The 12,049-nt window shown below is 45.7% G+C and overlaps 1 protein-coding gene across 2 annotated transcripts in view; it reads right to left on the bottom strand.

Annotated features, from left to right (window-relative positions):
* Nucleotides 1-10,289: 10,289 nt before the first annotated feature.
* Nucleotides 10,290-12,049, bottom strand: part of ANXA13 (annexin A13) — a 63,286-nt gene continuing 61,526 nt past the window's right edge. For both annotated transcript variants that reach the window (XM_008581295.1, XM_008581294.1), the window contains one exon: nucleotides 10,290-10,879. In XM_008581295.1, coding sequence (XP_008579517.1) covers nucleotides 10,760-10,879 — 120 coding nt within the window. In that variant the 3' untranslated portion in view covers nucleotides 10,290-10,759. The remainder of the gene's footprint in view (nucleotides 10,880-12,049) is intronic.

Here is a 12,049-nt window from a genome sequence, read left to right as displayed (position 1 = left end):
TTTTCTTGGGCTGCCTAGGCCATGTGACCTCTGATGAAATCAAACATCTGGGCAATTATCTATAGACCAGTCTCTAATGAAATAATTGGAATAGAATTAGTAGAGCTGCAGAGAGACTTACTGCTCCTGTCTGTGCTCTCAATGCCAAATGCAGGAAGCAACCAGTCTGTAATTCAGATGGTGGATGCCCTGCAGCCATTCAAGATGCATTTTACTCATTAGCCAAATCTCTTGCCCTCTTCCTCCCCTAACATTCATTTCAGAATGTGATTTTTATGAATCATGTTCACGTGTCTTGTTTTGGAAAACATGAGAAACTACTGTAAACACAGCATTGAATCTCCCTGCTCTTTGGGTACTCTGAGATTTCTAGTGCTCACGATGGCTAATCAATTAATTGTTCCTTTGTTTAACAAACACGTTGAATGAGTCTTTTGTAAACAAATCTTTACTGAGCATCTACTATGTCTCAGCGACTGTCCCAGGCACTGGGATACAGTGGGGGAGAGAGACAATGGATGAGCAGACTAGATCAATCAATCAACAAGTGCTATAAAGGCAGCCTGTGATAAAGAAGGGGTAGGAGGGAATGACTGTTTCATATCTAGCAGTTAGTGAAGGCGAGAAGGCCAGAGATATGGAGAACTGCTGTGTGTGCTGCGGCTGGAGGGCTGGGTGAGAGGTGCCCCTTGGCCTCATGGAGCTCTTGGTTTAGTTGGTCTCTTTATCCATATGATAAAGAGAATGATGAAGAATAACGGGGTGAGTGCCATGATGGAATTGAAAGGAGGGCACAGAGCGAGTGGGCATGTGTGGGACTGGGGGACAGGTGAGGCTTGCCTTCTAAGAGGTTGTGATGCTTGAGCTACCACTGCAAGGAAAAGCAGCAGTCGTGGTATAAAGTTGGCTGGAGACAGGGAGGGAGGACATTGTGTTAAGTGTCCATCTGTTCAGCCACATTTTACTGAGCACCTCTCCCTGGTCTTGCCCACTCTTCACCCCTGCCCCTACTCACTGCACGGAGGTGAGGTATAGGGGGACAGATGAGGTGACAGCAGTGCCATGCAGATCTTTGACCAGAAGAAAAGCCTGTGTGATAATCATAAACAGATTAGTGTTTCAGAAGGAAGATGTCTATACTGTAGAAACCCTCTCATCTGACACACTTGAGAGGAACAATTGACCATTTCTATTTAAGCCCAAGCAGAGAATCGTTAACATAAAACATACATGACAATTTTATTTTTTGTATGAAACATTCAAATTATATTGTTTTACTGAGAACTTTTCTTTAAGAACGAGCCATGGATGGGCATTCAGTGTTGCTGGTTATTCTTTGCTTTTAATGCAACCCAGCTTCACCTAGTCTTTCCAAAGCATCCAATTTAGCTTTCACTGAAACAAAGTCTTTCTTTTTGCACTTATAGTTGATCAGTGTATTTCATATTTAATTTAAGTTATGTAATTACAATAGTAAGTACAACAGATTTGGGAACAAATACAATCTACTCTTGCAAAGTGCACCATTCATCAGAGGTGAGAAGAGCCCTGCACAGTCCCCCACCAGCTGCCGGCGTTCAGAGCATCCGGGGCCTCCAGCAGGCTTTGCAGAGGGAATGGAAGTGTTGGTTAATCCAGCAAACAGGTTAAGTGAGATTCAATAAAAAGAGCCCCTCCTGATAGAAACACATATGCAATACATATTTGTATGGGCCAGATACTTAAAATCAATGAAATACTTGTATGAAAATCATTTTGCTTTTCTGATTTTTTTTTTCTTCTGCCTCAACCTTTTCCAAAGACTTGTTCTAATTTGAACTGGTTTAGTAGGATTTTAAAAACAACTTTGATTTTGTTTTCAGTGCAGTAAAAAAAAAAAAAAAAATCCTTGGGTTGGGTTCAGAGTTCAGCCAATTAGTGTATTCCATTTTGGTTTGTGAGTCATATTGTCCTGGTCCACGTTACTTACAGTGAGAAATGATTCAAAACCAGTGATTTTTTTCCCCTAGCCCAATGTCTAAAAATGCCCCAGGCCTCTTTTGTCCTGAGCCATTCTTATGCTAAGCAATCCCAAAGTGACATTTTCTGGGGACTGAAAATCATTAATGGGAAGAGACTGACATGAAACCCCACTGTCTCTTGCTTCTGACTCTGAAGATGGTTCATCGCACTACTGAGGAGGCAGCCTGTACAAATCTGTAACCCTTCTCACCACACACTCACAGAACACAACTGTCCCTCCCAGCTGTGGGTCTGTTTGCCAGGCAGAGGCCCAATCTCATCATGAAAGCCGTGTAAACTCTTCAGGGACTGGTCACGCTCCTCAGTTTGTACTCACATTTCTCAGATTTTCTTTTTTCCCCCTTCTCTTGCATGGTATCAGTGTTGGATGAACACATTTTGAACTCATGGGAAGTTGGTTGACTTAGGAACAGGAGACACCAGTATTTCTGGTTTAGTCACCAAGAAGCCATGGAGCATTCTCTTCAAAGCCTGAGGACACCTCCTTGGGTACCAGGTAGTGGATGTCTAAGGACCACTCAGTGAGAGCCTGCCCTTTCTCCCCAGAACTTGTCCCCAGAATTTGTCTGGGCACAAATTCTCCCACGTAGAGTGGAAATATAGTCAGTGGCACATGCAGGACACTGTGTGGTTTGTTTGGGAGCCGTCTTCCCACGGCTCCTTATTCTGGAAGCTTCCCTCCCACTATCTTGTCTCCTTGTACTGTTTTCAAGATGTCAAAGCCCCCCTCCTAGATAAACTAAGTGGTACTGGATTAAAGTTGAAGACATCGTTATCAACTTATGTTAGTTTAATATAAATACTGATATATGTATATTATGTATGTCTATGTCTACATCTATGTCTACATCTATATCCTCTAACTACATATATTCTTGTGTAGATAATTATATGTGTATTCGTGGGTTAGTATACACACATATTTCCTACCTCTGCCCACTGGATGGGCCTAGAAGCAATGATACCCCAGTAGCAATGAGCATGTAAGGCCCAGGTCTTGGTATCTAATACCATCTTCCAGTGAAAGGAACCAGGGCTCCACGCAGAAATGGCTGATTCTAGGGCTAGGGAAGGAAATGTGCAAGACAAGACCAGAGCATCAAAGAGCAAAATGAGGGGGTATGTCAAAGGGACACAGGAGCCAACTGCAAGAGCTTGCAATAGACAAAGCTGGAACAATTTAAGCAACAAAGTAAATAATGCAGTATTGGATTATAACCCAAAATAGAAAATAAATATTCATTAGTCTATACTGATATAAATGAATTATTGAATATATAAGTAAATGGGGGAGAACAGACAGACCTCCTGTATAGAGGATCCCAAATAATTTATGTAGAGATTCTCCCTCAAGGTGGTAGAATGTTGCTTCCTACACCTTAAGTGTGGGCTGCACATGAGTACTTCCTTTTAATGAGTTCAACATATAGAAATAAGGAACAAAAAGAGTAACTTCACAGTGGAGAGACCTGACAAACACTACCTGATCCAGGGATCAAAGTCAACACCAACTGTGCTAAGTCATGTTGATAGCACGTTAAGAGCATGGACTTGTGCTATGATGTCATGAGTGGCACTTTAGCTCCATGAACTTCCTCCCTAAAACCCATCGTCTTGGTCTAACCATGAGGAAAACATCAGACAAACCCGATTAAAGAACATTATACAAAATACCTGACCAGTACTCCTCAAAGCTGTCGAGGTCATGAAAAACAAGGAAAATCTAAGGAACTGTCACAGCCAAGGGGAGCCTAAAGAGACACGATGACTAAATGTAAGTGTGGTATTCTGGATGGAACCTGGAACAGAAAAAGACATTAGGTAAAAGCTAAGAAAGGTGAATAAAGTATGGGCTTCATGCAATTATGGTATATCAATACTCATTTACAAGTTGTGACAAATGTTCCATATTAATGTTAGTGATCTGGGAAACTGGGCGTGGTATATGGAAACTCTCTCTAATATTATTGTGACTTGTCTGTAAATCTAAAACGTATGGAAGTAAAATAAAATGAAACATTTACTTTTAAAAGTCCACACCCCCCTCCCCATCCTGTCTCCCAACGGCCTGGCCCACACCCTGTGCCCTGGTCATTAAAGAAGTTGTGGAGACATACGCAGGCCGGTTTGCCATCTCTGTATTAAATGTGGGGGCTCTTGTCGGCACGGAGAGCTGCATGCCATTTCTGGTTTTCTGGCACCCTTGTTTCTGGGCTTATCTAGTTTCTGGGGATACGCAGGCCGGTTTGCCATCTCTGTATTAAATGTGGGGGCTCTTGTCGGCACGGAGAGCTGCATGCCATTTCTGGTTTTCTGGCACCCTTGTTTCTGGGCTTATCTAGTTTCTGGGGACTTATCTGAGGCATTTTTATTGGCTGTAATGTGGTTTAAGACATATTTAGTTCACAGTCCGGAGCCAGACTGCACACTCCAGGGCTGGGGCATGTTACCCCCTGGGCAAGGATGCTGGGTCTTCCAGGGGCTGTCATGTGTGACTAGGCTGACACCCACCTGACAGCAGCTGTGTCTCCTCATCACGCTCTGCTTCCTTGTTGTTCACCATCTCTGTCCTTGATGTGGTCAACCTCTGTCTCATTTCCTGGACCATTAGTCTCATCTCCTTTCTCCTCTTAATCTTCTCAACACTTTCCAAAGAATATATTTACAAGGATTGATTATATGGCTATAGGGGGTACCTAGAGAGTCAGAATTTAAAATCTTTAGGATAAGAAGCTGGTAACAAGGCATGTTCTTCAGGGAAGAGTCTCTCGAATGGCCCCTCCTAGGTAAAATACGTGTAGATTGCCATCACCGGAACCAATGCCTATAGTAGCCCTGTGCAAATTAGCGGAAGGCGCCCTCTCCAGGCAGCTGCAGGCCTGCAGGCAGAGTCTTGGGGAGAGATAGGGCTCGATTTCTGTCTCCAAATATCCCCTTAGGTAGGCAGCCTTGTGCTGTAGACAATCTACACAACTATTCATTGTGACTCTGAAATGTACGGTGGTTAGAAACTCATTGCCTTGGGGGAAGAGTGTTCAAGACAATCACTTCTTCTTATGCTGGTGCCTGGAGACAGGGTGCAAGTTGTCTTCAGAGTCCCCTGGGAAAAATGGCATTAAGACCCAGACCAAGTGGAGGTCTGGAGTTGGCTGCTTATTGGCTCATATGAACCAACTGTAAATTTTTCAGAAATTTTATGAGCTGGTTGCTAAACATAGTCATTATTAAAAATTAAATTATAAAAACTTACAACTAAAATACATTGATAATCAAAATTCATTACTTCCTCATTATTGACTACATTTGACTATTACTTCTGCTTTTGAAGTAATTTACACCTATTGTATCTGTACGGTGGAAATATTCTATGTTGGAGTGCTACCGAGCATCTCTTCCCAACTCCATGTTCTGTGACATTGTGTCAGTATCTTGAAATTGGCCATAGTGGGAGTATTTATACCACGCAAATTGGCAAATGCTATGAATCAGCCGCTTCCCCACCACCCGCACTGAGAGCCAGTTGTTAAACATTTACCAGGGCATGTAACCGTGATCGGGTGGGATCCAATGTTTCTAGAATCTCTCTGATGTGATCACATGGTCCTGACTGAGGCCACCTTGTGGGAAAAGGACACCAAAATTCTCAAAGAACTCACCATGATGAGAGGGCAGGTAGAATGGGATGGGGACCTAGGCTCAGCACAAGATGTAGAGGTTCGGGGATGGCAGGGTGTCCTGGGACTAGTCGTGGCTGAGACCCCACACATCCTCACTCAGTTGTGCTGGGAACCATGGGGTGGAGCTGTGGACAAAAGAGGTGGAAACTTGGAGCCTGCATGTGGGACAACCCCAGGAAGGAGAGTGGTGCCTTGAAAGTGTGCTTGGAATAAAGCCCCAACGCCTGTGAGGTCCTGCTCCACCTGGGCCCTGACCACCTTGCTGACTACCCCTTGCTCTGCTCCCTACTCCCAGAACCAGCCTCACTGGCTGCCCAGGGCTTCCAAGACCACCCTGCTCTTCCCCACATCATTCCCCATTGCTTTGAGTGTCCTCTATGCCCCCAACTCCCACTCCTATCATGTGGGGGGCTCCTTCCCATCCTCGGTCGCTGCTTCGTGCTGCTCCTTGCAGAGGGTTCCCTGGCTGCCGTGTTCAAAGCCATTCCCTTCTCCTGCCTCCCAGCCCCCACAGGGACCCATCCCAGCATCCAGTTTATTTCTTCACAGCAGGCATCAGAATCTGTGCCTATTTTCTGGCTGGGTTTGTTTACTTGGTAATTGTCTCCTGCTGGACCAGAAGCTCCATGGGGGCAGGACCGGGCATGAGGGGCTCACTCTGGGCTCTCAGCACCCAGTGCAGTGCCTGGCCCATGGCAGGCTCAGTTCAAGCTCACTGTATGGTTTGAGTAGCTGCCCTCTGGCCCTTTGGGTTTGAGGAGCCTGAATCCTGGTGAAAGGAGGAGCTAGAATAAGAGAAGATAAATGCCTCCAGCCTCAGGCCCCAGAGTCCAGGTTAGGCAGTGTCGCCTGTGCAGAAGCAAGCATGGGGTGTGTGTGTGTGTGTGTGTGTGTGAGAGTGTGTGTGTGAGTGTGAGTGTGTGTGTGAGAGAGTGTGAGTGTGTGTGAGAGAGAGTGTGTGCGTGTGTGTGTGTGTGTGTGTGTATTTTGCCCAACCAATGTGACCAAAGCCTTTGTCAGGTCCCAGCAACCTGAGCGGGCACTTTTCCCCTTCAGGGAGAAGGACTCGGAGAGCTAGAGGCCAGAGGGGAATAAGAAGGAAAGTGGCCTGTGCTGCCGGAAGGGCTCCTGGGAGCAGCTGCCATGCACCTGCCCCAGGTCCCTGCCCTGGGCCCCTCTCTGGGGGATGCTGCCCAGCCCTCTTCAGCTGTGCTCCTCCCGACAGGGTTGAGAAGTCCACGGGGTCCAGAGGACACATCCACTTGCCGCTTAGACCCCCTTTTCTAGACCCTGCTCAGGTACCTGAGATCCCCAAACTCCCAGCCCAAGGCCCTGAGCTGGTTTCCAGGACAGGAGCGGCCTCTTCCCAGCATCTGTGGCAGGGTGTGGAAAGAACTTGGCCATGTGGGCTTCATTGTCCTCACAGGCCTTTCCTACCTCAGGAAAGAGCCAGAAAAGGGAAAAGAAGCAGGGGAAGATGGGCTGGGACTCAGAAATGTTAGGGATGGGCCTGCATGGGGGGAACAACTTGGGACCCCCAGAGCTACGGAGAGGAATTTGTAGAGGGCTGGAGCTCCCACACTTGGTGGTGGGATGCCCTTGGCTCCTCAAGGGAATCTCAGCTTCTGCAGTGGTTGGCCCAGACCAGCTTCCCCAAATCCACTTCCCCACAACGCCCCAGGCAGCTGGCTGTGTGTGAGCAGCGCTGTGGAGCCATCAGGGCCTGTGACAGAGCTGCGTGTGCAAGTGCGTGCTGAGTTAGCACATGTGCCCACAGCACCCGCTCTCCCCATCCAGCCCTGAGCTGGGTTCAGACCCCCTCCCCACCTATCTAAACACCTGGGTGGCGGGAGCTGGTGTTCTTCCAGTGGTCCTGGAGGAAGTGGGTAGTGTGGGGGACCGGGCTGTGCAGCAGGAGGTGACAAGATCGTCGCTCTCACCTCTCTTCTTTCTGTCTTTGTCCTCTCCTTCTTCTGCCTGCCCACAGGCAGGCCCTGCCCACTTAGGCTGGGGGCTTGGGGAGAGGTAAGAGGCACCTGGGCAGGGCAAGGGTGTGTGGAAGAGAAAAGGAGGAGATTCCAGGCTGGAGTGGAAGCAGGAAGGGTGGGGCACTCCTGAGACAGGCCAGGCTGGAGTTCTCAGGGGAGGGGCCCCCTGAAACGGGCTCCTGCTTGTATGTGCCAAGCAATATTTAGCAGCCACGGATAGAGGTGTCTCGATCCCCTGCTCAGCAAAGTTTTAGATGAAAGCACTGGTGAACCATGAGCTAGTGTGGCGAAGAACACAGGCATTAGAGTCAGGACTCGACTTTGAATTCTGGTCCTTCCCCTGTGTGACCTTGAGCAAATGACCTTGCTTCTCAGCCTGTTTCTTCATCTCTGAAACACCTTTGCGCTCTTGTCTACGTGAATTACGGCCATCAGCTATCACGGATTATGTCTGTTTTGAATAGACCTCTTTTTAGTCCATTGGTTTGTTTTTCCACCTTACCATGAGCTCAGATCCCAAGAACTAGTTGTTTTATTTCTGGTTATAAAAGCAAAGGCCAGCTTTGGCAAAAATAAGTTAACCTGAGTATGTTCTGTCACTGAGCTTGGCTCTAGAAAATAATTTTTTGTGTTAGAGCTCATAACCATTAGGTAGATAAACCAGTATGTTGGGACACCAATGTTAACTTGTCGAACATTGTTTTATAGCCATTAAGAAGACACACCATGGCATCTGTCCTTACACTGAGTGTTTGGGCTATTTGCTAGATGTTGCTTACACCACCAAAGTGCTTTCCCAAGGCCCAGATCTGGTCATGTCCCACCCTCACTTAAACATCTCCAATGACTGCCATTGCCCAAAGACCTGCCCTGTGCTTGGCAGGCAGAACCACTGCTGATGCAATCCGAATGTATTTTCAGTAGCCTCATGCCTTCCTCCCCAGCCCACTCCTTCCTTTCTCCACAACTATGCCCCAGAAGAATGGATTTCACCTCTTCCTGACCACATCCTGCCCACTCAAGCTTCCAAGTCTCTGTCTGTGCCCTCTTCCTTCATTTTTCTGGAGAGCTTCTATGCATTCTTCAAAACTCAGCACAAATGCATCTCTGTGAAGCATTCCCTGGTTCTCCCATCCAGAGCTGTGTGTTCCCTCTTTGTGCTCATAGGTAGAGCCCTTTGTCGCCCTTACTAATGCATTCTATTAAATAATGGAAGCACTGGTCTACACTATAGGCTGGGGAATGAACTACCTACATGTTCTGTTGGAAATAAATTGTAATGTAGGGGGACATAGAATATAAGTAGTAGAATTGTAGAAAAATATAACCTTAATGTACGCAGTCTTGTAGCAGTGCATAAGCAAGGCAGTTTTTTCAGGGGCCGTGACAAAGGTCAGGCCCGAGCACACTAAACATTAATAGCCCCCACTGGTTTCAGGAAATAGCTGGTTCAAAGGCCGCCAAGCCAGACCCTGGGGAAGGTAAACAATTGAGAAATGCGATAAGGGGTGCCAGCCTGTTGAAGCCCACCTGTAAATCCAAAAGGCGCCAACTGATGCCCACCTGTAAATCTAAAAGCACCACAGATAACCAAAAGATGATCCTATCACAATATCTGTTCAAAAAAACTGTATAAAAGCTGCTTGCATTGTGAATTCGGGGCCGCTCCTGTCCTAAAAATGGGGCGACCTCCAGCATGCCAGAAATAAAAACCTCTTGCTTGTGCATCGATCTCTCTGCCTCCTGGTCTTTACGAGATGAGCCTTCCCATCAAGTTAAGATTTGTGCTTTTGGGCCGGTCTTACATTTCTACTTATCTCTGTTTCCCCACAGCCCAGCACAGTGATTGGCTGTGGGGAATTAAGATAATAGGGAGTGAAGCGAGTTAATGAATACAGACCTATTACCATGTGCTTCGAGTTATTTTTCTAAGAAAAACAGTAGTGTGATTTCTGGAGTTAGCCAGCACTGCATTCAAATCTTAATTCTGTCACTTGCCAACAATATCACTTGCAAATTCTATCACTTGCTGGGTTACTTAATGTCTCAGTTTCCTCAGCTGACAAATGAGAGCAAACATTAACCTCATAGAGCTGTGGGGAGGATAAGGTATAAAATTTATGCTACTTAGTAGTGCCAGACACAAATAATCATTCAATGAATTATTGGACTAAGGTGTCCAGGTTCTTTTGAGAGATCCCTCTAGGTCTACCAACATGTGGCTATGAGACCAACATCTTAGAACGGAGATTATATTGGTGCCGAGCCAATGCACTTGAGGGGAGGACCATCGACCTTGATCTCATTGGCACTATGATCAGCCTAATTGTATTTTAAGATCAGACGGAAGACTCAAATGGGTCAAATATTTAGAGAAATAAGAAAACCCAATTAAACCAGGTAGCAGATTTGTGAATTTTACCCCTAGGTACATTACACATAGGCAGGTCAACTGTTTTCTTGCTTCTAGCCTTTATCACTGTCCTGGGTGATTATTAATAAATGTTAACTGTTTGCATTTCCCAAATATGTTTGAATTTCACAAGCATGTATTTCCAGGACAAGAGCCCAAAGTAATCAAGCCAGTCTTTGGAAAAGCAGCTGATGGAGGCATAATCCACAACTTTAATTAACGCTGAGGCTTTGAAATTGAACACACAGAAGGAAAATTGCAAACTTGTTAATTTTGCCTTCCCTGTGCATTAACCATTTAATCTTTACATAGAACATACACAGCCCTGTGAGATGCATATTCTTCTAAACATTTTATTACAAATGCCTAATTTTTTCAACTTCTGATTTCATTTGTACTTAGAAAGCATTCGGTTATTATGCTAAGGGAAAGTTAAGAGGCAGCCCAGATACTTGCTAAGCCAGCGTTCAAGGTGACCTGCCCAAGCATCTTGACGTTGCTGCCCTTAACTTAAACAGCTTGGCCTGCTACACCGCTTAAGCTGCCAAGAAAATAAGCCAGGACTCTTGAGGGTTTTTTGTGCTGGAGTCTCATTTACAAGTTTGCTTTGGAATGTGCTCTTGACAAAGGTTGTTTCTCCCCATGTTCCCATTGCGTCATCAGTGCAAGAGAGCCACTAGCAGTTTCCGGAAGTCCCCAGAGGTGTCCGAGCGAACCATGTCAGAGAGGGACTTCTGATACTTCTCTTGGAACTTTGCTTTTATCCCCTGAAGGTCCACCTGTAGGAAAGATAACAGCCACAGAGAAAACAACATTTACAGTGTGTTCACCATAAACAGCAGGCACTATTCTAAGCACATTGTACTCATTTGCTGATTTATGCCTTAAAACAGCCCTTGGAGGTAGGACTATTATTATTTCCATTTTGTGCATGAGACAAGGAAATCTGAGTTAAGCTTCCCAAAGTTTGCAGAGGTGTCTGTGTGTGTATATGTTCCATTAAAACGTTATGGAGGCTAACGCTTGAATTTCATATAATTTTTTATGTGTTACAAAATATTATTTTTCTTTTGAATTTTTTACAGTTATTTGAAAATGAATTGTTCTTAGGTTAGCAAGACTGTGCAAAAACAGGTTGTGGGCCTGACATGGCCTATGGGGTATAGTTGCTAACCTCTGGCATAAGGTTAAGAAAATTGTCAACACAGTTTTAAGATTAAGCATTTTTTCCCTCATACCCTGATCAGCAAGGATATTAGTGCCAATCAACAAAATTCAAATCAATATCAGTTTGTAGTATTTATTTTGAATCTAACTCATCGAGAGCTTGAAAAACCTAGGTGCTGGAGGTGGGGATGGGACTGAGGAGAAAAACAAATGAAAATATTTCTCTGCCTAAAGACTCTTACACCCTAGTAAGGGAGATAATACTTACACCAGAAAAGATGTAATTCTAGATAGAACATAATGAGACTTATTTAAAAAAAGCAAAGAGCTCTCTTTAACCAGGACTGTTTTTCTCTTTTCTTTTTTTCTTTGTTTGGTTTAGACGCTACCTTGTACTCCAGACCTGGAAACTGTGGCTCGGCTTTCTGGATCTTTCTTCTCCTGCCCCAGTTAGAGAGCTGAACTGAGAGAGCTGAGGAGGACGGGAGCAGGAGGAGGTGGGGGAAAGAGGACTGTGTGAAGTGGATGCTGAGCAGAAGGAGAGAGCACGGGAGGCAGGCGGTGCATGTCCATCTGCTCCCTGGCTTGTGTGTCCCCTGCTTGGCTCCTGGCCAGGGCTGGGGTAGGGGCAGGAAGGTGGGTGGCACTGGGGCACACTTCTAGTACCACGTGGCTTTTGGGGATTAGAGGATCCAGCCAAACTATATCTATTGGGGCCTGAAGCACTCTGAGGAAACTGTCCCCATGTGGAGATGACCCAGAACATGTGATCAATACTGAGA

The sequence above is a fragment of the Galeopterus variegatus genome, unplaced genomic scaffold (assembly GCF_000696425.1).
Source record: "Galeopterus variegatus unplaced genomic scaffold, G_variegatus-3.0.2 Scaffold2318, whole genome shotgun sequence".
Classification (NCBI taxonomy): Eukaryota; Metazoa; Chordata; class Mammalia; order Dermoptera; family Cynocephalidae; genus Galeopterus; species Galeopterus variegatus.
The sequence above is the reverse complement of the archived record's forward strand: the minus strand, read 5'-3'. Positions and strand labels throughout refer to the sequence as shown.